Source organism: Xenopus laevis, chromosome 9_10S (assembly GCF_017654675.1).
Source record: "Xenopus laevis strain J_2021 chromosome 9_10S, Xenopus_laevis_v10.1, whole genome shotgun sequence".
Lineage (NCBI taxonomy): Eukaryota > Metazoa > Chordata > Amphibia > Anura > Pipidae > Xenopus > Xenopus laevis.
The window spans coordinates 2,766,931-2,794,602 of NC_054388.1; the positions used below are offsets into that span (position 1 = coordinate 2,766,931).

Sequence of the window (27,672 nt, forward strand, 5' to 3'; positions counted from 1 at the left end):
TGCCCCCATGGCTACACAGCAGTTTGTTTATATAAACTATAGTAGTACTTATCTGTTATCTACTGTGTATCCTGTGCTTGAATGGCTGCCCCCATGACTACACAGCAGCTTGTTTATATAAACTATAGTAGTACTTATCTGTTATCTACTGTGTATCCTGTGCTTGAATGGCTGCCCCCATGGCTACACAGCAGCTTGTTTATATGAACTATAGTAGTACTTATCTGTTATCTACTGTGTATTCTGTGTGTGAATGGCTGCCCCCATGGCTACACAGCAGCTTGTTTATATAAACTATAGTAGTACTTATCTGTTATCTACTGTGTGTCCTGTGCTTGAATGGCTGCCCCCATGGCTACACAGCAGCTTGTTTATATAAACTATAGTAGTACTTATCTGTTATCTACTGTGTATCCTGTGCTTGAATGGCTGCCCCCATGGCTACACAGCAGCTTGTTTATATAAACTATAGTAGTACTTATCTGTTATCTACTGTGTATCCTGTGCTTGAATGGCTGCCCCCATGGCTACACAGCAGCTTGTTTATATAAACTATAGTAGTAATTATCTGTTATCTACTGTGTGTCCTGTGCTTGAATGGCTGCCCCCATGGCTACACAGCAGCTTGTTTATATAAACTATAGTAGTACTTATCTGTTATCTACTGTGTATCCTGTGCTTGAATGGCTGCCCCCATGGCTACACAGCAGCTTGTTTATATGAACTATAGTAGTACTTATCTGTTATCTACTGTGTATTCTGTGTGTGAATGGCTGCCCCCATGGCTACACAGCAGCTTGTTTATATAAACTATAGTAGTACTTATCTGTTATCTACTGTGTGTCCTGTGCTTGAATGGCTGCCCCCATGGCTACACAGCAGCTTGTTTATATAAACTATAGTAGTACTTATCTGTTATCTACTGTGTATCCTGTGCTTGAATGGCTGCCCCCATGGCTACACAGCAGCTTGTTTATATAAACTATAGTAGTACTTATCTGTTATCTACTGTGTATCCTGTGCTTGAATGGCTGCCCCCATGGCTACACAGCAGCTTGTTTATATAAACTATAGTAGTAATTATCTGTTATCTACTGTGTGTCCTGTGCTTGAATGGCTGCCCCCATGGCTACACAGCAGCTTGTTTATATAAACTATAGTAGTACTTATCTGTTATCTACTGTGTATCCTGTGCTTGAATGGCTGCCCCCATGGCTACACAGCAGCTTGTTTATATAAACTATAGTAGTACTTATCGGTTATCTACTGTGTATCCTGTGCTTGAATGGCTGCCCCCGTGGCTACACAGCAGCTTGTTTATATAAACTATAGTAGTACTTATCTGTTATCTACTGTGTATCCTGTGCTTGACAGCAGCTTGTTTATATAAACTATAGTAGTACTTATCTGTTATCTACTGTGTATCCTGTGCTTGAATGGCTGCCCCCATGGCTACACAGCAGCTTGTTTATATAAACTATAGTAGTACTTATCTGTTATCTACTGTGTATCCTGTGCTTGAATGGCTGCCCCCATGGCTACACAGCAGCTTGTTTATATAAACTATAGTAGTACTTATCTGTTATCTACTGTGTATCCTGTGCTTGAATGGCTGCCCCCATGGCTATACAGCAGCTTGTTTATATAAACTATAGTAGTGTTTCTGAAGCAAACACACCAGTTTTACCAATACAGGGCAACACTGCATTACATTTTTATTACTTTAAAACACTTATTTGTTTAGCTTACTGTTCCTTTAAAGACATAAACCTACCTCTGATTGCAGTGGAAGTACCCTCTATAAACTCTCTGGCTAGTTGCACCTTTGTTAGTGAATGCTGTGCAGAAAGCACCCACAGGTGCAAGTAGAGTGAGATAGAATCTATGTACCTGGCTTGTACCCATCCCCATGGCAACCTGCAATAGAATCCTAATCCTCCCTGTGAAACTCAGACTTTAGCTCTTCCCTACAGGTACAAAGAAATGCAATATATAGATATAGATAGATATATATAAACACCCTAGAGTATATATATACTCTAGGGTGCATTTCCCTGGAACACAACAATGTTAAAATAGCAGGATTAAGGGGGAAAAAAACCACATTGTATCACTTTATTTGGATACACAGGAAGAGACACCCCCCAAATCCCACCCACATCAGGGGAACAAACTATTAAAGAGGGTGAAGGAAAGTACAGAGAAGGGGATTCCACTGTAGCACATACGTGTCCTGCAAATTCCACCAAAATAAAATCCCATTGAGCAGGGGGTCCTCCGTTAAAACTGAATGTGTCCAAGCTTCATCCCATGGGAAGGGGAGATCGGCAAGCAGGAAAGGTTTCTTGCCTCTGCACCCCTTTTATTTATAAATTATAAAACAAAAAAAAAACAGGAATTCTGTAATGGGCAGGATTAAATTACTCTTGTTTTGTCCATAGAAAATAACCAAGTCCTTCTGTCTATGTACATATATATACATATTTAAAAACCTGCAGAGGCACAAGCTCTTCAGATGAGAGGAGGCCCAGGGACTCCATTGAGAGCCACCTTGCGGCCTCGGCTGGCAGAATGGCCGTTTTGGAGGGCAGAGGATGGGGGGAGCTCAGTGTTGGGGTTCGGGGAGCCTTGGCATGGGGTCGCAGGGCTGGGGAGAGAAGATGACGTTGAAGGAACAGGAGCGGGGCTGCTGGCTTTGTCGCTGGTGGAATCCCCCTCGGATGTCATCCCACGATTAAGATCCAGGAGGCTTCGTGGGCAACTAAACCTCAACCTCTTGCACGTAGGCTGGACCCGATACTTGAGCGGAAGAGGACCTGTCTGTGAGTGAGAAAAGGCTGCTCAGGAGATTTGCCAGTGACGTTTGTGTACCCCAGTGGGTGGCATCAGACAAGACCGAGGTAAAGTTTGCCCACGTTCCTATACAACCCCTGCCAGGACCAAAACATGGGCATTGATGTCATAATCAAGTTTATCTTCACTATCCCCCTCTCAGCATCTGTTTCTCTTCATTCTCCTTCCAGGAGTTGGATGTCAGATATTCATTGACAGTTAGATCCAATATATCTTATAGGGGGGCTCCTTTTGCCTAGAAGATGTATTAGAGCTCACTCTATTAAACTCACCAGACATCATGTCTCTCTACATGCAGGATTTGTGCAAAAGGCAGTTATTTTGTTTGTACTGGAATCAATTATTTGAGTGAGCTCTAATTCATCTGCTAGGAAAGGAGCCCCCCTATAAGATATATTGGATCTAACTGTCAATGAATATCTGACACCCAACTGCTGCATGAAGAGAGAATGAAGAGAAACTTATGCGAAGCAAGAGGAATAGTAAAGATGAACTTGATTATTTCAAAATATTTAATTGATTGGATTTAGAAAGTTTCTTCAGTATGATATAGCTTATTATAATTTAAATGTTTGTGATAGTTCCCCTTTAATAACATAAAATAAAGACCCATGTGACTAAAGAGTCACGCCCTCTCCCAGGGCAAATAAGCTGCCAGTTACTTACCCGTCCCCAAGGGTAGATATACGCTATGTCCATAAGTGTGTAATAGTCCTTCAGTGGCTCCTCCTCGTACAGAATTTCAACCTGAAAAAAGCAATGTGTTGACTTGGGAGAGTGCAATCACTTGGGACACAGATAACAAACCTTGGGAGTCCAGCTGTTACTCAACTACAGCTCCCAGCATCCTCGCTGGGGTTATGGTACAACCTCAGGATATTTGCCCCCTGATTTAGGAAGTGGGGGACGAATACATTCATTGTGTCCTACCTTGTATTTGCTGGGAACGTCCATCTTGTTCTGTAAGAATTTGGCGAGATGCGTAACGGTCATGGCAGCCGGGCAGCGCAGGAATCGCAGACTGTTCCTCTGATTGAGAAAAATGGCTGGTAAGAAATTTGCCCCATTACAATTGAAAAAATTTTTATGGTCTAAACTGTCAAATTCGAATTGTGAATAATCCAAACTCGATTCAAATTTTAATTGATATCACACCGTGGCCCTTTAAAAACTCAAATTCGACTATTCGCCCACCTAAAACCTGCAGACTTCACGTAGAGGTCCAGGGACCAATTTGAACATTACTAGCCTTCCTGACATTAAAGTTTAGTCGAATTTGATTCGTGTTTCTGATTCTGTAAAATCTGTCTGCGTTTTACTCGAGTATATTCAAATTTATTCGAGTTTAAATGAATTCGAAATTCGACCTTTGATAAATGTGCCTCTAACAGTGCTATGTACTGACAGGAGTCCAACCCAAAACTATGTTCCCACAGACACCAGAACATGAACGTGGTGAGAGTGAGTAACTAGTGGCTGGAATAGAGATGTTTGTAGTTGTCTGCTTCTGCATGCCTGGGGTTAGTGCAATGCCTTGAATCTATTTACTGCACTGATCTTAAAGGAGACATACAGGATAAATGAAAAAAGCCTAATTGTGTAGCCAATTATAAGTAATATATGGTGTCGCTTTTACATGCTGCTAAAAATTAATATTATCTTTAAAAATAGCCCCTTTATTGGAGCTCCTTATAGATGTTCTCTGGTCACTGTTTCAAATGAGGGGTGGGCGTGTCTAGGAGGGGACAGCCAATCACAGCCCTGCATTCACACAAGCACAGACAGGCTTCAGTTCCCTATCAGGTCCTGCTAGCTGCTGATTGGTTCCTGTCCTACAGTGCAGTGAGCTGAGTGCACAGCCTGGGAATTCAGGGAGCAGCAAGTGGAAGAGAAGGGAGGGATTATTAGGGGTTTTTGCAGAAATATTCAATAAATCAGCCTGAAACAATTCTTCTATATCTAAATGAGTATAATGTACTGGTATGTTTTTATTTTTTCACAAGTGGAGATTCTTCGGGCGACTAATCTCCCCACAATGCCTTTTCACCGGCTGGAATATGAATCGCTGGCGGGATGGCACTCTGAGCGCTTTCTTTTCCAAAGTCGCCCGAAATTTCCTCATGAGGAAACTTTGGGTAGGGTTGCAACCTTTTCTGGAAAAAAAATACCGGCCTTCCTCTATTCTTGCAGTTTTTCCGTATTTATAACATTGGCATCAAGCAAAATTTTTACTGGCCAGGCTGGTAAAATACCGGGCAGGTGGCAACCCTAACTTTGGGCGACTTTAGAAAACGAAGCACTTCAGGTGCTCCCCCCCCCGGCTATTTAGATTCTAGCCGGCGGGAAGGCATTGTGGGGAGATTAGTCGCCCCAGGAAGAAGAGGATTTGTTGCCAGGCGACTAATCTCCCCGAATCTCCACGTGTGTTTCTGCTCTTAACAGCTTAAGTGCTTAAATCTATATTTCCTCCTTCTGTTATATTTGACCTTTCTCACCTTTTCTAAATCTTCACTTTCCACCGGGTCTTGTAACTCGTCCCTGGCAAAGGAAACAACATGAACAACATTTATACTTTCACTAAGGTTTTCATTGGCTGCAACAGTGAACTTGACATCTATACCTTAATGGCACTTGGTGAGCCAACTTGGGCTCTCCCCACAGATTTTGTAGAATTTCAACCATTTTTACAGATGTCCAAAACCTGAATGGTCTCCAAGCAAAGGCTGTAGGAAGACTGGCATGTACCACCTGTGATATTCCCATTACACTAGGGTGCCATGTGATATAATAAGGATCAAGGGAGTCTATGGTTTGGCCTTACCTGGCATCCTCAGAAAACTGGATGGACAGACTGATATTCTCCTCTTGTTGAACTGGAGCCTCTCCGGACTCTGACACCTTCTGCCCTTGCTCGGAGCTTGAGTTGTCTGTGGATCAGATTGGTTTATTAGATCGATTGGTTTTAGCAACTGCCACTTTTAGGAGTGACTTAAACGAGTCATTTGCCTTAATCATTGTTGGCGAACGGCCAACTGCAACGTTGCTTAGATTGTAGATTTCAAGACAGACTTTCCCTGTAATGTAACTTACCCTTTGAACGTGAGTAAGAAGCATAGAAGTCCCGTCTCCTCTTCATCTCATCTGCATAAGAGAGAAATTGGGGACAATGAATGGGGTCCCAGGCTGATAAGGACAAGTAACACACAGTACCTTTTGGGTTTGTTCATGTTCCTGCTCATCAGTCAGTGCAGTCCAGAATGGGAACGGATGTTATGCAGCCTGCAGTGCTAATTTGTACTTATTAGGTGACATTGGATTAATTTTAGAGGGGAAAGTTGGTAGTTAAGGGGGATGGGCAGGTGTTTTCTTCACTGATCCATTAAGTATTAGTAGGGGAGTTTGGTTTCCCTTTAAAATAGGGCAAGACTTACAGCACTAGTTTATGTTTCGGACGCCTCCTTCTACTGTTCTTTCTGCCAGTGGAGAAACTGCCATCCAGCAGAATCTGCAGTCAGGGATTATTAGGGAGAGAGGTGAATCATTTAGGCAGGAGATGTGCCAACAGGAGAGGACGGAGAGATCCAAGACCAGGACAGGACGGAGCAGGACAGGACGGAGCAGGACAGGACGGCGAAGAATCAAGAACAGACTGGAGTGGGAAGAAGCAGGCGAAGACAGAACAGGACAAGGATGAAACAAGAACTAGGAAACAGTAGAAATCAGGACAGGAGGCAGAGCAGAACAAGAGCTAGGGTCAGTGCCACAGTGCTCGATGTAGACCAGTCCAGTTCCGTCTTCACCCACTTCTTCCCACTCCAGTCTGTTCTTGATTCTTTGCTGCTCTGTCCTGGTCTTCGCTCTCTCCGTCCTTCTTCTGACAGCACAGCATCAGCTCCTGCCTAGGGATGGGCGAATTTGACCCAATTTGATTCAACAAAAATTCGCTGACACCCATTCAAGTCTATGGGCGCAATTTCCACGTCGAAACAAGCCGAAAAAATTCGCCCATCCCTAGTCCTGCCTAAAGGGCTCACCTCTCGTTTCCCTAATAATCCCTGGCAGATCCGTTGGTATCAGTACGTCGGGCCATAAACATAAGGCAAGGAGCCCTTTATATATTTGAACTTTGTGCCAATTCGCAATGACTTCACGTCTTGCTCCAAATAATAACAAAGATAATCGAGCGTTTGAACCCGGAAGAACAGTGCGAGATTACACTGAAGAAGCCAGACGCGGGGGGCATTCCTGCTGCACCCCCATTAGACCACCAGGCAAGTTCCTCACAATTGCAACCCCAAGGGGGCCTAGGACTGCACAGTCTGCTGTATAGTAGTCCCCGGCCCCTCCACATTTAAAAAAAATCTGCAATCAGTATTAATTTTTTATGACTTTGAGATATTTGCATTTATTTGCTTCTGTGATCCGTGGCCTTGAATTTCAACTTCTATCTGGTTGCTAAGGCTTCACCGCCCCATTAACCAGGTAGTAGTTTCAAAGTCAGGATCCATCCCCGTGTGCCTTACTGTGCATCAGTTTGCATTGCCCCTCTACTGTATATAAACCCATGTGTATTAGTCTGTACTCACCTCTGAAGAGTCCTGGGACGAGTTTATACACAATGTCCTGCAGTGTCTTGTCTGACCTGAACCAACAAAACATGTAGATAAAATGAAAAACACACGTAGAATACAAAAATGTAACCCGCTATATATATCCTTATAACTGGTGCTTAGTGATGTCACTTGTGTCCCATGACCTCTATTAATATACATGGTGTGTGGCCTTGTGACTTTATACACTCATGGATCTCATAGACTTCTTGTTGTACAACGCAGGGACATTATTCCCCATTTAAAGGAGAAGGAAAGCTACCAAAGCAGTTTATTGCCAATAGATTAGCCATAATAGTGCAAGCTATAACACTATATTTATTCTGCAGAACGCTTTACCATATCTGAGTAAACAGCTCTTTGTTTGTTTAGGATAGCAGCTGCCATATTAGCTTGGTGTGACATCACTTCCTGCCTGAGTCTCTCCCTGCTCACTCATAGCTCTGGGCTCAGATTACAGCAGGGAGGGGGAGAGGAACAAACTGAGCATGCTCAAGCCCTAGCCCTGGAGGTTTAAGCTGAAAACAGTTAGTCTGATACAGAAGCCCATGAGTACACAATAGAAGGAAAGAAATGTGCTGTTTCTTTTGACTTGAGGGTTTACTGGTATATTTATATAGATAGACCTTTCTGATAAAGCTTACTATAACCCATTTAGCTTTGCTCTCCCTCCCGTTAGTTCCTGATGTTTCTCACCTGATACTGAGGAGGGGACGTCCTTTATGGACCTGCGAGTCACACATGGGGCAGAATTTGTGTGCTTCCAGGTATCGCAGGATACAGGTCTTACAGACTGCAGGAGAAAAGAGACACAATTAGTGGAAATAGGGTCACACTTCTTGGGACATGGGGCGATTCCATGTATCTCAGGGGTGGCCAACAACAGACCAAGTGTCAGAATGGGCCATTAAGAAGAATAGCGGGGGTCATCAGAGGAGGAACTTTTTTTCTTAAAAGGGACAGGAGACATCGTTTGGACAAACCAAGGAAGAAGTGTCAGAGAGGAGACGGATGGGAAGGGAGTTGCTGAGAGACAGCATGGGGGCAAATTCACTAAGATTCGTAGTTGCGCCAGGCGCAACTTTGCCGCACTTCGCCAGGCGTAGTTTCGCCCGTGCTCCGCAAATTCACTAAAATCCGAAGTTGCGCACAGGGGTAGCGTAAGATTGTGAAGTTGCGCTAGCGTTGATTGGCTAAGTGAAGCGAAGTTACGCTAGCGAAGGTTAATTTGCATACGGCGCCAAATTCAAATTTCAATGGAGGAATACGTATCAGCACTACAAATGCCTAGAAAACCTTCAAAACATCAAATAAAAATGTTATTTTGCCCTACACATGTGCCCACTGTCTAGGTAAGTTGCCATGAGTCAGGAAATGTAGGGGGGAAGGAGGGGAGCCCCAGAAAATGTTTCGATCTTTTTCAGCCTATCACCCATAATGTAGAAAACACGCCAGCGTTTTTTGGGACTTAGAAAAAATTTTGACTTTTTTTGAAGCTATCCCTATCTACTCTATTGCGCTTCGACTGGTCTGAGGTGGCGAAGGAAGTCTAGCGTAAAAGGTAGCGTTCAGTACACTGCGCGCGTTAGTGAATTTGCGTAGTTACGTCCGTAGCGAAAATTCGCCAGGCGTAAGGGTGCGAAGTTACACTAGGGAATCTACGCCAGCGTTCGTTAGTGAATTTGCGCAGTAACGAAAATGCCAAACGCTAGCGAATTAACGCTAGAGTTCGGCGCTTAGTGAATTTGCCCAATAGTGTATCCAGAGATAAGGGTCGGGGCAAGAGGTACACAGAATTAAATATCCGACTTACAGGAATGCAGACACTCCACAATGGTTGCGGCATCAATGAAGTATCCTCCGCAGAGAGCGCACATCAAGTGTGGGTTCAGCTCCGTCATCTTGATCCGCGTCGTACGATGCATCTTGCCGGGGGAAACTTTACAAAGAGGAGGATTTAGGACTGAGAAAGACGGACAGCGAAGGAACAAAGCAATTGGAAATGTGATCGTCTGCTGATAATGTTTATACTGTGCACCATTTGATCCCGAGGCGATGACCAGTAGATCCCAATTTTTGAAGCCTGGACCCGCAACCTGCTTGGACCCCCTGCCCGACCAGCAAGTGCCTTATCCGCAACCCGCTGACCATCACGAAACAGGAAATACTGTTATTGTAAACCCGGAAGTGACATCATTAGAAGAAGGTGTGATCAGAAAAAAGAAGAAGAAGAAGACCCGCAACCTGACCCACAAACCTACAGAACTGCCGACCCACGTCTATACCCGCACCCAAAAGTTTCTACCCGCAACCCACAGGTTACCCGACCCGCTGCAGGACTCTACCATAAACCGCTCCACTGGGTCACCCCCAAATGGGCAATGTGTGGGAGCCTTGGGCAGGGTTATATCGGTGTTTGTATTCTCGTATGTCCTGTAATCACTAGAAATACTCCAACTATATGAACACACAGGCAGAGAGCTTCCCATTGATTACAATTATATATCAACGATGTCTGGTGGATGAACTTATTTCCCCAACCCCATGTGACCCTAGCCTTTCATTCCAACCCATTCATTATTAAAATATAAAGGAGAGCCTGTAGTCTGGGAATTGTCCTCTTGTGAGACAGTTTCCAGCAGGCACCGAAGTGCAAGCCCAGTCGTACGAGAGAGAGAAAGATCATTCATTTCTAATTACTGGAAAGGTTCCATTCCACACACAGGGCTGTGCCAACAACTCGACAGAATGCTTTCAGTTCTTGTACAGAAATTAAAACACTTGGCTCTGCCCCAAAATAAAAACATTATTAGGGACATCTCATAACGAGGATTCAAAGTGGGACGAGACTACTAGTAAAGCAGTAGCCCAAGTATTGTTAAAGGGATACTGTCATGGGGAAAAATTTTTTTTTCAAAACAAATCAGTTAATAGTGCTGCTCCAGCAGAATTCTGCACTGAAATCCATTTCTCAAAAGAGCAAACAGATTTTTTTATATTCAATTTTGAAATCTGACATGGGGCTAGACATATTGTCAATTTCCCAGCTGCCCCCAGTCATGTGACTTGTGCTCTGATAAACTTCAATCACTCTTTACTGCTGTACTGCAAGTTGGAGTGATATCACCTCCCTCCCTTTCCCCCCCCCCAGCAGCCTAACAACAGAACAATGGGAAGGTAACCAGATAACAGCTCCCTAAAACAAGATAACAGCTGCCTGGTAGATCTAAGAACAACATCTCAATAGTAAAATCCAGGTCCCACTGAGACACATTCAGTTACATTGAGAAGGAAAAACAGCAGCCTGCCAGAAAGCATTTCTCTCCTAAAGTTCAGGCACAAGTCACATGACTGGGGGCAGCTGGGAAATTGACAAAATGTCTAGCCCCATGTCAGATTTCAAAATTGAATATAAAAAAATCCATTTGCTCTTTTGAGAAATGGATTTCAGTGCAGAATTCTGCTGGAGCAGCACTAATAACTGATTCATCTTGAAAAAAAATGTTTTTCCCATGACAGTATCCCTTTAAGTTAAAAAGACTGTAGTAGGGTACACTGTACATAAGCTTTAAGGTGGCCATAGAATCAAAGACATCGCCAAACGAGCGGATCTTTCCCCGATATGCCACTATCGGCATGGCTATATCGGGGGTAATTCGGACGTTCGGCTGTATGGCAGAACGATCGAATTACGATGTGCCAAGGGGCTCCGATGGGTCGGTTAAAAATCAAACCTTCCCGATCGATATCGTGGCCAGATATCGATCGGGAAGACCCGTCGGAAGCCCCACGGGCAGATAAGCTGTCAAATTGGTCCACTGATATCGGCAGCTTTATCTGCCCGTGTATGGCCCCTTTATGCATGTCCTAATAAAGTCTTTTTGGGCTACTGCTTTACTAGTAATGAGTCTCATCCCACTAAAAAAATTGATTGGCGACCTTTCTACTGGGGGGTTGTCCTGGTGCAAGACCTCTTTATAATTTTCTTTTTCTCTTTATTTTTGATTAACGATTTTTTTTTTTAAAGGATAGCGCCTTAAACCGTTGTTTATTTCTTTATTTATACATCCGATAACGTATCTGGACTGAGATTCAAAACGGCTCGGGCAATTCCATTGCACAAAGGACCGAAGACCCCCAGACTGGCCCAATATAAAGCTGCTGCTGGGTTGGCCACTAACTTTCTTCCCATTGGGCACCCTCAATGATTGCTCTGTCCTTTAAACTGACTGGCGGTTTTTATATCTGGTATTTAGCTGCCCTTTAGGACAGAGACACATGCTGCTATTTGGGGAGATTAGTTGCCCAGCGACAAATCACTTCTTCTTCGGGCGACTAATTTGTTTACTATTCCTATTGCTTCCTCTCTATTAAATTAGTCGGCTGAAAGGCTGATCTTACAGCACTAATGAAGGCGGGTGAAAGTCTTCCCTACGGAGATCCATTAGCTGCACCGCTAGGACTAAAGTCTCCGTAGGGAATACGGTGCCATAAACATGTCAGCTGCTCTCGGGGAAATGGAAACAAGTGCCATGACTAAGGACCGAGCTCCATAGAATCATAGAATAAACTTCCACTGGTGTCTGGATACACATTATTCTGTCATTATTCTGTCGTTTTTATATCTAAATGTCACTATTCACACTGCAAATAATATAAAACTTCATTCCTGAAGCAGCAAGTGTATTTAGTTGTAATATTGGTGTGTAGGTGCATCTCAGGTCATTTTGCCTGGTCATGTGATTTCAGAAAGAGCCAGCACTTTAGGATGGAACTGCTTTCTGGCAGCCTGTTGTTTCTCCTACTCAATGTAACTGAATGTGTCTCAGTGGGACCTGGATTTTACTATTGAGTGCTGTTCTTAGATCTACCAGGCAGCTGTTATCTTGTGTTAGGGAGCTGCTATCTGGTTACCTTCCCATTGTTCTGTTGTTAGGCTGCTGGGGGTGATATCAGTCCAAATTGCAGTACAGCAGTAAAGAGTGACTGTAGTTTATCAGAGCACAAGTCACATGACTGGGGGCAGCTGGGAAACTTACAATATGTCGAGCCCCATGTCAGATTTTAAATTAAATATAAAAAAGATCAGTTTGCTCTTTTGAGAAATGGATTTCAGTGCAGAATTCTGCTGGAGCAGCACTATTAACTGATGTGTTTGAAAACAAAACACGTTTTCCCGTGACAGTATCCCTTATAATGATATATTTATTCAGAACGATGGGTTATCTTCAAGGAATTTTCCCCATAGAAGCAGTAGGTTATGAGGAGCCCCAAGCTAAGTACAAGGATAATGTCTATGGAGAGGAGGCATCTGGCCAAGGTAGTCGAGGACATGATCTGGGAATAGGGTTGCCACCGGGCCGGTAAAAATGATGCTTGATGCCAATGTTATTAACAGGAGAAAAAGGCAAGAATATAGGAAGACCGTTATTTTTTTCCAGAAAAAGTGCCAACCCTATCTGGGAAGCCTCATGGGCAGCTTTGCAACCTAGACGTGTGTGTGTGTGTCAGGCAAAGTCAATTTGCAGTCTTATTGTTAGTGGAATCCAGGAACATTCACTAGGGTAGACCTAAAAGCCACAACTGTAGACTTAAGGTGTAGTAGATCCATTGGTGGGCTGCCAAACATGTTGACATATTTGATCACCATGGTGTCCCCAATGATATTTTCCTCTAATACTGGACATTTATATAATGATTGAGGTGGCCATACGTCTATCCCCATTCATGGGCCAGTAGGCTGCCTACTTGGTCAAGGGTGGCCCAACCTGGAGTCAATACGGCCCATAAACAACCAGGGGCCTTCATCACACTATGGACATATCTATCTGGACTATCTACATACCTGGACTATATCTGGTCTATATCACAAGATTAATAAATTAGGTTGAGTGGTTCTCTATGTGATCTTCTTAGGGCAGAGACACACGGTCAGATTCAGGGAGCTTAGTCGCCCGGCGACAAATCTCCTCTTCTTCGGGGCCCCAAACTGGCTACAATGTAAATCGCCGGCGGGATGGCACTGTGAGAGCTTCGTTTTTCGAAGTCGCCCGAAGTGAAAACTTCAGGTGACTTTGGAAAATGAAGCACTCGGAGTGCCATCCCGCCAGCGATTTACATTCTAGCCGATGGGAAGGCAGGGGAAGGAAGTTCGAGGAGATTAGTCGCCCAAAGAAGAGGAGATTTGTTGCCGGGGTGACTAATCTCCCCAAATCTGAGCGTGTGTCTCTGCCCTTATACTGTGAGGTTGGACCTGTACACAAACAATAACCCACGGATAAGGCACAAAGCTGAACTGCCACGTGATGTTTGTAATTGTGGGTAATTTATGGGTCACCGACCTTCTGGGCCTTTATACACTATATGGGCCCACTATACACAAGCTAATTGTGACCTTTTTAACTAAGTGGGAATCATATTGGCCCATCAAATACATGGATGAAAATGAGTTGGGCTTTCCTCAATATTCCATGTTGGTGCATTTTGTTTTTAAGAAGAGGAGCAGCAGCAGGTAAGTGACTGGTATCACTGCCCACAAGCTCCCCAGTGATTCTCCTTTACTTGTCCTTTAATAGATTAGAGAAGGGGCTGCACTACATACATTATATCTATCATTGCAAAAAAGCTCATTCTCTAGGAACCTTTCTAAAGGTCTCAAATTCAGCACCTGGGCAATTACGGGTTGGGTGAATTTCACCCATTTTGCTTTGCCAAAAATTTGCCGCCGGTGAAAATTTGGCAAAATGCATTAAAGTCTATGAGGCGCGGCAAAAAATGTTTTCATGGTCGAACACGTTGAAAAGATTCACTTATCCCTACCAGACATTATACATTTTATTATCTAGTTCATTCCTTTAGCTTTTTGATATGTCTATATGTATGTGTATAGAAGAACTAACCAACGGGTCCCTTATTCGGAAGCCCCTTATCCAGAAAGCTCCGAATTATGGAAAGGCCGTCTCCCATAGATCCAAATTTTTAAAAAATTATTTCCTTTTCCTGTGTAATAATAAAACAGTCGCTTGTACTTGATCCCAACTAAGATATAATTAATCCTTATTGGAAGCAAAACCAGCCTATTGGCTTTATTTCATGTTTATATGATTTTCTGCTAGACTAAAGCTATGGAGATCCAAATCACAGAAAGATCTGTCATCCGGGAAAACCCCAGGCCCCAGCATTCTGGATAACAGGTCCCATACCTGTATATATATTTCCCTTTATTGTGTAATAATAAAACAGTAGCTTGTACTTGATCCCAACTAAGATATAATTAATCCTTATTGGAGGCAGATTTTTGGAACAGTATGTGTCAAGCTCAGAGATAATACACCCCAATGCCTTTAATTACCTTGCGGTGCTTTTCTTATTTTTATAGAGAAACTGGGGCTCCCTTTTTATTAAGCATTATTTAAAGGGCAACTAAAACCTCTTATAAACGGTGAGTTCTGATGTCATCAGTTATAAACGGTGTGTAGTGATGTCATTTCTGTCACACGACTCACTGAAACGTGTGTATTATAATAAATAAAGTACCCCCAGTTGCAAAATATGAGGATATTAGAAGTTACCTCGGAGTTCCACGACCTGTATATAAAAACAAGCTGAATATGGTCAGGGAACTCCTTGGTGACTATAATATCCTTATAATTTACAAGAGGGGGTACTTTATTTATTATATAATACACACACACATATATACAGTAAAATACACACACATATATATAGTGAATAAAGTACCCCCTCTTGTAAAATATAAGGATATTATTAGTTACCGAGGAGTTTCATGACCATATAAAAACACGAGGCCGAAGGCCGAGTGTTTTTATACAGGTCATGGAACTCCGAGGTAACTTCTAATATCCTCATATTTTACAACTGGGGGTACTTTATTTATTATAATACACAAATTTTAGTGAGTCATGTGACAGAAATGACATCACTACTCACCGTTTATAACTGATGACATCACTACTCACCGTTTATAAGGATATAATTTACAGGATATTCAAGGCTTTTGTGTATTATATATATATAAATACACACACAGAGGAGTCTCCACACAGAGAGCAGGATGTACCACTGCAGCTGAGGGGGGTGGCCGCTAATAATGATGGTTGATCCCAATGTTATTTAGAGGGAAATGAGATGAATAAATAGGAAGGTGTTTTTTCCATAAAAGGTGTCACCCCTAATTGCACTAGAGGAGGGGGTGTTGGTGTGTCAGGAGAGGTCAGTGACTAAAGTGACAGATGCTGGAGGAGTCTGTGTGGCAGCCATACTCATGTCTCTAGACACACACACAGTGACTGGCACCTGACTCCCCCCCAGGAGACATTGGCACACGCCACGGTTCCCTCCAAAGCGCAGGCCACAGACTGAGCCACAGAAGACGAGAGGGGGGTGTTGGGAAATTCTCCTCGCGCACAACATCCTCCTCATTGGCGCAAGTGTTTGTACTACAGAGCCAGACACTGGGGTCACTCGGCTTCTCCCCAAAACATCGGTTTAAAGGCACCCGCGCCCCATTAATTATACATCCAGCAGAGAATGATCCTTATACATCCCCCTCTCCTCACTCCTTACCTGCTGCTCCTCCGCTTCCTCCTCTGTGTCTGGGACTATTTCCTCTCCCTCTCACTCACTCGCTCCTTCCGCCTCTCTCCTCATGTGCAGATCAGTTTATACAAATAAATACATAACATGTTCCCTTTTTCTCTCTTTCTCTCTCTCTCAAAATGGCTTTTTTTTTTTTTTTTTTGGCAGACAAGGGCGGTCCCCGCCCCCTGCTCACGTGACCTCCTCCCCGGGGGTAAAACTGAGAGGGGGGTAGGACTGGAGAAAAGGAGAGGGAAACAGGGAGGACAAAGAGTCACACTGACAGAAACTGTGTGTTTAATATTGACTGTACCTCAGACAGTGTGTGTTATATAGACTGTACCTCAGAGAGTGTTATATTGACTGTACCTCAGACTTTGTGTTATAGGGACTGTACCTCAGACTGTGTGTGTTATATTGACTGTACCTCAGACTGTGTGTGTTATATTGACTGTACCTCAGACTGTGTGTGTTATAGGGAATGTACCTCAGACTGTGTGTGTTATATTGACTGTACCTCAGACTGTGTGTGTGTTATATTGACTGTACCTCAGACTGTGTGTGTTATATTGACTGTACCTCAGACTGTGTGTGTTATATTGACTGTACCTCAGACTGTGTGTGTTATAGGGACTGTACCTCAGACTGTGTGTGTTATAGGGAATGTACCTCAGACTGTGTGTGTTATATTGACTGTACCTCAGACTGTGTGTGTTATATTGACTGTACCTCAGACTGTGTGTGTTATAGGGACTGTACCTCAGACTGTGTGTGTTATAGGGAATGTACCTCAGACTGTGTGTGTTATATTGACTGTACCTCAGACTGTGTGTGTTATATTGACTGTACCTCAGACTGTGTGTGTTATAGGGACTGTACCTCAGACTGTGTGTGTTATAGAGACTGTACCTCAGACTGTGTGTTATAGGGACTGTACCTCAGACTGTGTGTGTTATAGAGACTGTACCTCAGACTGTGTGTTATAGGGACTGTACCTCAGACTGTGTGTGTTATATTGACTGTACCTCAGACTGTGTGTGTTATAGGGACTGTACCTCAGACTGTGTGTGTGTTATATTGACTGTACCTCAGACTGTGTGTGTTATAGGGACTGTACCTCAGACTGTGTGTGTGTTATATTGACTGTACCTCAGACTGTGTGTGTGTTATATTGACTGTACCTCAGACTGTGTGTGTTATAGGGACTGTACCTCAGACTGTGTGTGTTATAGGGACTGTACCTCAGACTGTGTGTGTTATAGGGAATGTACCTCAGACTGTGTGTGTTATATTGACTGTACCTCAGACTGTGTGTGTTATATTGACTGTACCTCAGACTGTGTGTGTTATAGGGACTGTACCTCAGACTGTGTGTGTTATAGAGACTGTACCTCAGACTGTGTGTTATAGGGACTGTACCTCAGACTGTGTGTGTTATAGAGACTGTACCTCAGACTGTGTGTTATAGGGACTGTACCTCAGACTGTGTGTGTTATATTGACTGTACCTCAGACTGTGTGTGTTATAGGGACTGTACCTCAGACTGTGTGTGTGTTATATTGACTGTACCTCAGACTGTGTGTGTTATAGGGACTGTACCTCAGACTGTGTGTGTGTTATATTGACTGTACCTCAGACTGTGTGTGTGTTATATTGACTGTACCTCAGACTGTGTGTGTTATAGGGACTGTACCTCAGACTGTGTGTGTGTTATATTGACTGTACCTCAGACTGTGTGTGTGTTATATTGACTGTACCTCAGACTGTGTGTTATAGGGACTGTACCTCAGACTGTGTGTGTGTTATATTGACTGTACCTCAGACTGTGTGTTATATTGACTGTACCTCAGACTGTGTGTTATATTGACTGTACCTCAGAGTGTGTTATATTGACTGTACCTCAGACTGTGTGTGTTATATTGACTGTACCTCAGACTGTGTGTGTTATATTGACTGTACCTCATACTGTGTGTGTTATATTGACTGTACCTCATACTGTGTGTGTTATATTGACTGTACCTCAGACTGTGTGTGTTATATTGACTGTACCTCAGACTGTGTGTGTTATATTGACTGTACCTCAGACTGTGTGTGTTATAGGGACTGTACCTCAGACTGTGTGTGTTATAGGGAATGTACCTCAGACTGTGTGTGTGTTATATTGACTGTACCTCAGACTGTGTGTGTTATATTGACTGTACCTCAGACTGTGTGTGTTATAGGGACTGTACCTCAGACTGTGTGTGTTATAGGGAATGTACCTCAGACTGTGTGTGTTATAGAGACTGTACCTCAGACTGTGTGTTATAGGGACTGTACCTCAGACTGTGTGTGTTATAGAGACTGTACCTCAGACTGTGTGTTATAGGGACTGTACCTCAGACTGTGTGTGTTATAGGGACTGTACCTCAGACTGTGTGTGTTATATTGACTGTACCTCAGACTGTGTGTGTTATATTGACTGTACCTCAGACTGTGTGTGTTATAGGGACTGTACCTCAGACTGTGTGTGTTATAGGGACTGTACCTCAGACTGTGTGTGTTATATTGACTGTACCTCAGACTGTGTGTGTTATAGGGACTGTACCTCAGACTGTGTGTGTTATAGGGACTGTACCTCAGACTGTGTGTGTTATAGGGACTGTACCTCAGACTGTGTGTGTTATATTGACTGTACCTCAGACTGTGTGTGTTATAGGGACTGTACCTCAGACTGTGTGTGTTATATTGACTGTACCTCAGACTGTGTGTGTTATATTGACTGTACCTCAGACTGTGTGTGTTATATTGACTGTACCTCAGACTGTGTGTGTTATAGGGACTGTACCTCAGACTGTGTGTGTGTTATATTGACTGTACCTCAGACTGTGTGTGTGTTATATTGACTGTACCTCAGACTGTGTGTGTTATAGGGACTGTACCTCAGACTGTGTGTGTTATATTGACTGTACCTCAGACTGTGTGTGTTATAGGGACTGTACCTCAGACTGTGTGTGTTATAGGGACTGTACCTCAGACTGTGTGTGTTATAGGGACTGTACCTCAGACTGTGTGTGTTATAGGGACTGTACCTCAGACTGTGTATTTGTGTGGGATAGGCACTGTAAAAAAGAGAGAATTTTAACAGAATCCTGTATTAATAGCGCTACACCCAGACAAGGCACAGAAAATTACAAAAATAATTTTATTGAAACTTATTGCAAAAAAAAAAAACTCCTTATTAAAATAGACGACACGCTGAAACATGGACTCCATTGTTAGTCAGGTGTGTGACAGAAAAGTCACAATATTTAAGGAATAAGCACAGTTCTACGTACCCAGGTACTTAATAGATATTGTATATTGACATTGTAGCTCAGACTGTGTGTTTGTGTGGGGTACAGACTGTCACAAGCTGTGTGTAGTAGGGTACAACTTTTACCGTTGGCTGTTTGTGGGGTTGGGACTGTAACTGGGCGTGGAACAGAAAAATACATTTTGTTTTATCCATCCAGGGTTGGAGTTGTAGAGGATGGGGGCCGTGTGTGATGGGGAGGTAATTACATAAATCAGGGATGTTGTATAACTAAAACTCCCAGCATCCCCTAAAAACCAAGGCTTTCTAAAACAGTGGCAGGCTACTTTCTTCCATGTACATACTGCAATTACTGTCAGGTCTAGTTTTTTTCAGGTTAAGTTCTCCTTTAATTTATTATATTCTGGCAAAATGCAATTTCCCCATAGAGGTTGTTCTGGTTCTGAAATTACAATTTTAAATGTGTAATGCTGCAGTAGGGAATAACGAATGTCCCGTTTCTTATTAGTTCATTTTGATAAAGGAATGTTAGCCCTGTGTCCCAGGAATAGGCTTATCTAGCCCGTCACAATTTAATTAATACAATTAGTCGCCTTGTGTAGTGTTCATGGTTAGCTCTGTCTGTGGAATCAGTGAGTACCGGAAACATGCAAGTCGCATGCACGTGATATGGGGGAGTCATTGGGACACGTCATTGGGGCAGTCATTGAGGGACGTCATTGGGGCACGTCATTGGGGTACGTCATTGGGGTATGTCATTGGGGGAGTCATTGGGACATGTCATTGGAGCACATCATTGAGGGATGTCATTGGGGGACATCGTTGAGGGACGTCATTGGGGCAGTTATTGGGGGACATCATTGGGGCACGTCTTTGGGGGAGTCATTGGGACAAATCATTGGGGCAGTCATTGAGGGACGTCATTGGGGCAGTTATTGGGGGAATCATTGGGAACGTCATTGGGGGACGTCATTAGGGAAGTCATTGAGGGATGTCATTGGGGGACATCATTGGGACACGTAATTGGGGGAGTCAGTGGGACACATCATTGGGGGAGTCATTGGGACACGTCATTGGGGCAGTTATTGGGGGACATCATTGGGGGACGTCATTAGGGAAGTCATTGAGGGATGTCATTGGGGGACATAATTGGGACACGTCATTTGGGGAGTCATTGGGACACGTCATTGGGGCAGTTATTGGGGGACGTCATTGGGGGAGTCATTGGGACACGTCATTGGGGGACCTCATTAGGGATGTCATTGGGGGACATCATTGGGCCACGTCATTGGGGGAGTCATTGGGACACGTCATTGGGGCAGTTATTGGGGGACGTCATTGGGGTATTCATTGGGGCACGTCATGGAGCAGTGACGGGGGAGTCATTGGGGCACATCATCGGGGAATCATTGGGGCAGTCACTGGGGGAATCATTGGGGTACTGCACAAGATGAGACTTTTAACTGGGTAACTTCTGTTCATTACTTACATTTCTTTACAGGGCAGAACCACATCTACTGCTACTTTTGGTTCCTCAAGAGCTGACTCTTGCTGTTCATGCCGTAAGTAACTAAATATATATATTCTATGCAGCCACTTTGCTTTTATTACTGGTGGTCTTTAATGTGTTATTCTCAGTGCCAGATATTTTCCAGATAATGGATCTTTCCAGAATTTGGATCTTCACACCTTAAGTCTATTAGAAAATCATATAAACATTAAACCCAATAGGCTGGTTTTGCCTCCAATAAGGATTAATTATATCTTAGTTGGGATCAAGTACAAGCGACTGTTTTATTATTACACAGAAAAAGGAAATCATTTAAAAAAAAATTAACTAATTGCTTAAAGTGGGGTCTATGGGAGATGACATTCCCAGTAATTCAGAGCTTTCTGGGTAACGGGTTTCCTGATAATGGATGCGATACCTGTAATATAATTTCACCAGCAGAGGGTGGTAACAGTATCACAGAAGGACACACACACAGAGAGAGCATGCATATGTTATATCTGTATATTATAATATTTATAACAAGGTCAAATGTGCAGGTAACAAACGATCTTGTATATAAAGTGCAGCTGTTACTGTAAATGTTACAGTCCAGATGTAATGAGCAGTAATAATAGCAGGACACTGCATACAGGAGTAGATTGTCAGCTTTTTGTAAACAAAACAACTTCTGATAATAAGAGGACGGTATTTACTGCCAGCTCCCCCCATCTCCATTTATTAGAACTTGTTGCATGACAGGGACGAGAGGTGTGAAACAAAGTAAAAACAGATGGTTTAATACTGGGGCTTTGATAATCCCCAGGGACCCGCACATCAGAGAAGTGATGTGAACCAACACAATCAGATTTTTCTACATGAAATACAAGGAGCAGTGTCCAGGTGCAACATGTTGGTTTTGTGAAGTGGCATGCACAGAATTCTGGCACAGAATATGGGCACAGAATACGGGCACAGAATATGGGCACAGAATACGGGCACAGAATACTGACACAGAATATGGGCACAGAATACGGGCACAGAATACAGGCACAGAATACTGACACAGAATATGGGCACAGAATACGGGCACAGAATATGGACACAGAATACGGGCACAGAATACGGGCACAGAATACAGGCACAGAATACTGGCACAGAATATGGGCACAGAATACGGGCACAGAATATGGGCACAGAATACGGGCACATAATACTGGCACAATACGGGCACAGAATACAAGCACAGAATACGAGCACAGTATACGGGCACAGAATATGGGCACAGAATACGGGCACAGAATACAAGCACAGAATACGGGCACAGGTAGGTGCATATGAGGGTGTGCCTGTTGCATCTCATGCGACATGGACAGCTAGAACAAGATACAATTATAGATCAGCGCCACAGGCTATGGAAACAAAAACAAATAACCAAACCTAGTGCAATATTGTTGATATTCAGTGCAGTCACCAAAGTGTTACCAGGGTCGGACTGGGGGGCCCGGGGCCCACCGGGACTACTGTCCAGGGCCCCATCCGACCCCCCGCCCCCTACCATGATGCACTCGGCGCGCCTGCTTGAAAGGCGCCACTCGCCGCTCCGTATGAATGGTGATACGTGCATGCACAGATGGTGCTGCGCCTAAAGAAATCTTTTTTGTTTTAGCAAACTGGTCGGGAGAGGGGTCTGGCCCAGCCCATTAAGGGTCGGGGCCAGGCCTGGACTGACTCGGGGCCCACCAGGTTTTTTCCCGGTTTCCCGCAGGGCCTGACCTGACTGACCAAAATCAGTAACCAATAGCACACGTTCTATTATGAAGGTTTCGTTATTTAGCACATAAATAAAGCCAGTTTAGCACTAACACTTCATTAAATATAAATAAAGCAAACACTGTGCATCCAAACAAAATGTGTTCTGGTGCAAAAAAAAGAAATGCTGCTTCTCTGTCACCTGCCCAATGATGTCCATTTCTTAGAATGTGTTAAACTTCTTAGCGGGGTGAAACCTATTCATTTTAATTGGGTGTTAGTGCTCAGAACAGCCTGGTAGCAGCGCTGAGCAGTACGCAAATCAAAGTGATTAATCCCGGATTGCATGCACGAATTTAAGAAGCACAAAAAATATAAAATATATAAATTTGAGCATTTATTTAAATTGATTTGCCAAAAAAAAAAAAAGTGAGAATTTTTTTTCAAAATCTTGGGATAGTTTTAATTATGTATGTATATTTGTATTTGTATAGAGCTCCCTGAGGGCAAATCACTGTACAGCAGAACTATAAATTAATAGTAACAAACAAGGGGTCATTGAAATAATAAGTAACAATAAGCAAATTATTAGAAATGCAATTCACATGAATATAAAATAGAATTACATTTTACAATTTATCAAAGAAAACAAAAAGCAAAAAAATGCGACTGTTCTGTCCAAGTTTTTTCTTATGTAGAAAGTAAGTCGCATGTGTTTTGTCTGTGATTGTGTTCTTTGTTAACCCTTGAAGGCTTATAAAACAACTGAATGTGAAAATTGTATGTTCAAAGGTGAAAATATTTGTCAAAAATCTTCTGAATGGCATTTGTTAAAGCAGATTGTTTGACCTTGAATTTTACTGATATATGTTGTTTTGTGATACAGGTATGGGACCTGTTACACAAATGAAACTTTAAAATCACAAAGTCTTTATCAAGAAATAACTTACAGAAACTCCACTTCTTGTCCTCTTCAGAAAAGGCGACAGGGCGACCATCGATCATGCTGTGCGCCATTTCTTCTGCCTGGCTATTCTTACTGACAGCATGCAGCTTCTTCTCCTTGTTGGATTCGGTGGATGAAGGAAGAAGACACTCTGGCAAGGCAGTGGTGGTGAAGTCTATGGAAGATTTGCTTGGTGCATCTGCTCGGGCTCCCTGTAGCGTGTGTGCAGATACAGTACAGAAGGAGCGCTGTCGGAAGAGCTAAAGCAGCAGCGCGCAGACGGCAAGGAGCCCAACCCAAGCCCAGAGCCTGGCTCCTTCCCATCTCTGCAACGTCGGGATTCCAACCAGCGCTTTGAAGGCAGGCAGACAGTGGAGCCTGTACTGTACGGCGCCAAGCAGATGCTTCCTACTGCTCTTACTGTACTGTATCTGCACGCACGCTGCAGGGAGCCCGAGCAGATGCACCAAGCAAATCTTCCATAGGCGCACCTAGACTTCACCACCACTGCCTTGCCAGAGTGTCTTTTTCTTCATCCACCGAATCCAACAAGGAGAAGAAGCCGCATGCTGTCAGTAAGAATAGCCAGGCAGAAGAAATGGCGCACAGCATGATCGATGGTCGCCCTGTCGCCTTTTCTGAAGAGGACAAGAAGTGGAGTTTCTGTAAGTTATTTCTTAATAAAGACTTTGTGATTTTAAAGTTCAATGTGTGTTGGTGGGGTTTTTTTTTCGTTGTATAGTAACAAATTTTTTTAAATTTTTTTTGATGTTACTGTTGCTTTAAATAACCTCCCATTCGAGTTTGAGTATATTTTAATTTACTAGAGTAAAAAAAATTCACATAATTTCGACCTTTAATAAATAACCCCCTAAAGTCGGCACTTATAGGTCCGATTGGGTGCTGCCTGGGCTCACGGAAACATTGATGATCCCCAAAGATTGTCACTCAAGGGACAGGTGGAAATAAAAAGCAGTTTATTTGTATATTCAAGTTTCAGTCCACGCCTGCCCTAAAATAAACCTTGTTTGCTTTTACTACAAGTCCCAGGAGTCCCTTTTTGCAAGAGAAGTTCTAAAGCCATCTCTTTATAGTATGGGGGGAAAAAGAGCTTTGTGCCATTTTATACAGTAAAGAGGTCGTTTTTAGGTTCCCTGTGTGCACCCCACTTTCTGTCATAGAAACAAACACTCCACAATGGAAATACAAAAATATATAACTGCTTTCTATTTGCAGCATACGCCACATATCTGATACAATGTGGATTGTCCATTTATATTTACAAAGACAGATGGATATATATATATATACACACACACATATGTATAATACAAAGAGCATATGGGGAGATCTAATATGTATATATATTTATATTATGTTTCCAGATATAACCACAGACTTCCATCCTGCAGCCCGTCTTGTTCGTGATCTCGGCTTTTGTACTTCTGCAGCAGAAAGACTATGTACAAATCTAAATATACCTCCATACACAGGAATGACTCAGTAAGTATTTGGGCTAAGTGTGCTGAATGACTCCAAGCAGTTATACCTAAGCGGGTTATTTATCAAGCTCCGAATTTATCTCAATATCGGCTGCTACAAACTCCGATCTAACCCGCTCAGGTTTTTAACATTTATTTATTATTAAATTTTCCCGAAAATTTGCTTTGCGTGAAAAGCTCAGATTTTCACGATTTTTTCATGAATTTTCCCCGAAATCTCTGAAAAATTGGCCGAAACCCCCGACACAACCAAATATAAATGGGACTGTTCCCATTGACTTTTATGCAACCTCGACAATTTTAAGATGCCTTGTTTTTATATTCGGGCTTTTTAGCCCTTGGGGTTTAATAGATTCCGAGAAATTTGTGATTTTTTTTTTAAAAGTCAGATTGTATTAAAAAAAATCACGAATTCTTTGGATTTCTGGGAATTTCGGGTACTCGGAACTTAGTAAATAACCCCCTAAGTGTATATATAATATAGTCCAATAGTAGAAAGCACTCACAGCACATCGTTTTAATAGAAAGATGAACAACGTTTATTCAGTCTCCATGTCAACGCGTCCGTCATCAGGATCCCGTGTGGACCAGAACACAACATGGAGATTGAATAAACGTTGTTCACGTTTTTATAAAAACTATGTGCCGTGAGTGCTTTCTACTACTGGACTATATTATAATTGGTGAGCACCCGGACTGTGTTAGTGCCGATTCATGGTGAATATATATAAATATATATAGTGCATATTATATATGTATATATAGACAGACAGAGAGAGAGAGAGAGAGGCAAAATTAGGGATCTGTGGGGAGCGTCAACTACATTTCTACATTTTTCGGATAACAGATCCCAGGTATGGGATCCGTTCTCCGGAAACCCATTATCCAGAAAGCTCATAATTACAGAAAGTCTTTCCCCAGCGTCCATTTTATCCATTTTATCCATTTTATCCATTTTATCCAAATACAGTGATCCTAATTTTTTTTTAAATTATTTCCTTTTTCTGTGTAATAATAGTCTCTTGTACTTGATCCCAACTAAGATATAATTCATCCTTATTGGAGGCAGAAGCAGCCTATTGGCTTTATTTAATGATTTTCTAGTAGACTTACGGTATGAAGATCCAAATTACGGAAAGATCCGTTATCTGGAAAACCACAGGTCCTGAGCATTCTGGATAACAGGTCCCATATCTGTAATAATAAAACAGTTGCTTGTACTTGATCCAAACTAAAGGTGGCCATACATGTAGAGATCCGCTCGTTTGGCGATGTCGCCAAACGAGCGGATCTCCCTCCGATATGCCCACCTTGAGGTGGGCAATATCGGGCTGATCCGATCGTGGGCCCTAGGGCCCAACGATCAGATCCTAGCGAACACAAACAGGCGGTCGGATCGCGGGACCGCATCAACGAACAGATGCGGCCGCGATCCGACGGGATTTTTAGTCCCATCCTATCGAGATCTGCCCGACTTTTGGCCAGATCTCGATCGGGGAAGCCCGTCGGGGGCCCCCATACACGGGCCAATCAGCTGCCGACTCGGTCTGTCTGCAGTTTTTATCGGCCCGTGTATGGCCACCTTAAAATATAATTAATCCTTATTGGAAGCAAAATCAGCCTATTGGCTTTATTTATCAAAATCCGAATTTTTCTGATAATTTTATTTTAAAAAGTCAGAGCAAACTAGAATCCATGATTTGATCTTATTTATCATTTTAAAAAAAGCACAATTTGATTTGATTGGGGACAAACTCGATAAAATCGAACGAAAACCCGAATCGTATGATTTTTTCAGCTTTTTTTTCCCCTAGGCACTCAATGTTTTCGTGCTGCTTCATGAAAAGTCAGAATTTTTCGGATTTTTCCCCAAAATAGTCAGATTTTCGGGCTAATTTCAGTGCAGACCACTGCAATAGGATAGGGACCTCCCCAATTGACTTACAGTATATAAAACCTCGGCAGGTCTGAGATGGAGGATTTTCTGATCTAAACTTTTTCCATCTTCGGGGTATAAAAAAATTTAGTTTTTTTTTTTTATCAATATCGCTTGAAATGATCTTTTTTATGGATGGATAAATCGTACATTTAAATGACAGTTTCAGAATAAGCTTCTACGATGACGAAAAGATCTTTAAAAATCGTAACCTTTTAAGACGGCTGTTTAAAAAGATATAGTGAAAGAAGGTGACACTTTAGAGACAAAAGATATTTCCTGTCATACAAAAGAACGTCGTTCTTGTTTATTATATTTATCTATATCCTTCACAAAAACACCAGCGACAGTCGGGGGCCAGGCGAAGACCAGAACGTTGAGGTTTTGCTTTACAAGGAAACTGAGTTGAAAACAAATACAACTTGGTTCTACTCACAGCGATATTATTCCCAGGCACAGGGCTGCTTTAAATAATAACATTTGCCCAGAGCCACCCAGAGTTGGTTCAATCGCTTTCTAGTGAAGGACATTTAAAAAGAAACTCATTTTATTAAACGACTAAAAGAGCGATACAGCATAAGCCTTTTTTTGACCTCTTTAGTAAGTTTTTTTTTGTGGTGTCCCATATAGAGGTGGTATGTGAGGTTTGGCCTCATTTTCAGCACTGAACTAAGGTTTTTTATCAGTGCCT

At 42.7% G+C, this 27,672-nt stretch overlaps 1 protein-coding gene across 2 annotated transcripts; it reads right to left on the reverse strand.

Moving 5' to 3' along the window:
- Positions 1–2,308: 2,308 nt before the first annotated feature.
- pcgf2.S (polycomb group ring finger 2 S homeolog) lies at positions 2,309–16,234 on the reverse strand. Of its 2 annotated transcripts, none has more exon segments than NM_001091054.1 (10): positions 2,309–2,820; positions 3,520–3,600; positions 3,784–3,882; positions 5,349–5,391; positions 5,675–5,780; positions 5,944–5,994; positions 7,440–7,495; positions 8,160–8,256; positions 9,277–9,402; positions 16,050–16,182. In NM_001091054.1, coding segments are annotated over 9 exon segments (954 nt in total). In that variant the 5' UTR covers positions 9,389–9,402; positions 16,050–16,182; the 3' UTR covers positions 2,309–2,511.
- Positions 16,235–27,672: the final 11,438 nt, after the last annotated feature.

Bases quoted from the DNA above. Each gene is read 5' to 3' on its own strand.
- pcgf2.S (XM_041577724.1), bottom strand. From the start codon at position 9,388: ATGCATCGTACGACGCGGATCAAGATGACGGAGCTGAACCCACACTTG. The intron at 5,781-5,943 runs GTAAGTTACATT...TCTGATCCACAG, and splicing joins TTCTTACTCACGTTCAAAGG to ACAACTCAAGCTCCGAGCAA. The intron at 3,883-5,348 runs GTGAGAAAGGTC...TTTCTCAATCAG, and splicing joins AAAGTGAAGATTTAGAAAAG to AGGAACAGTCTGCGATTCCT.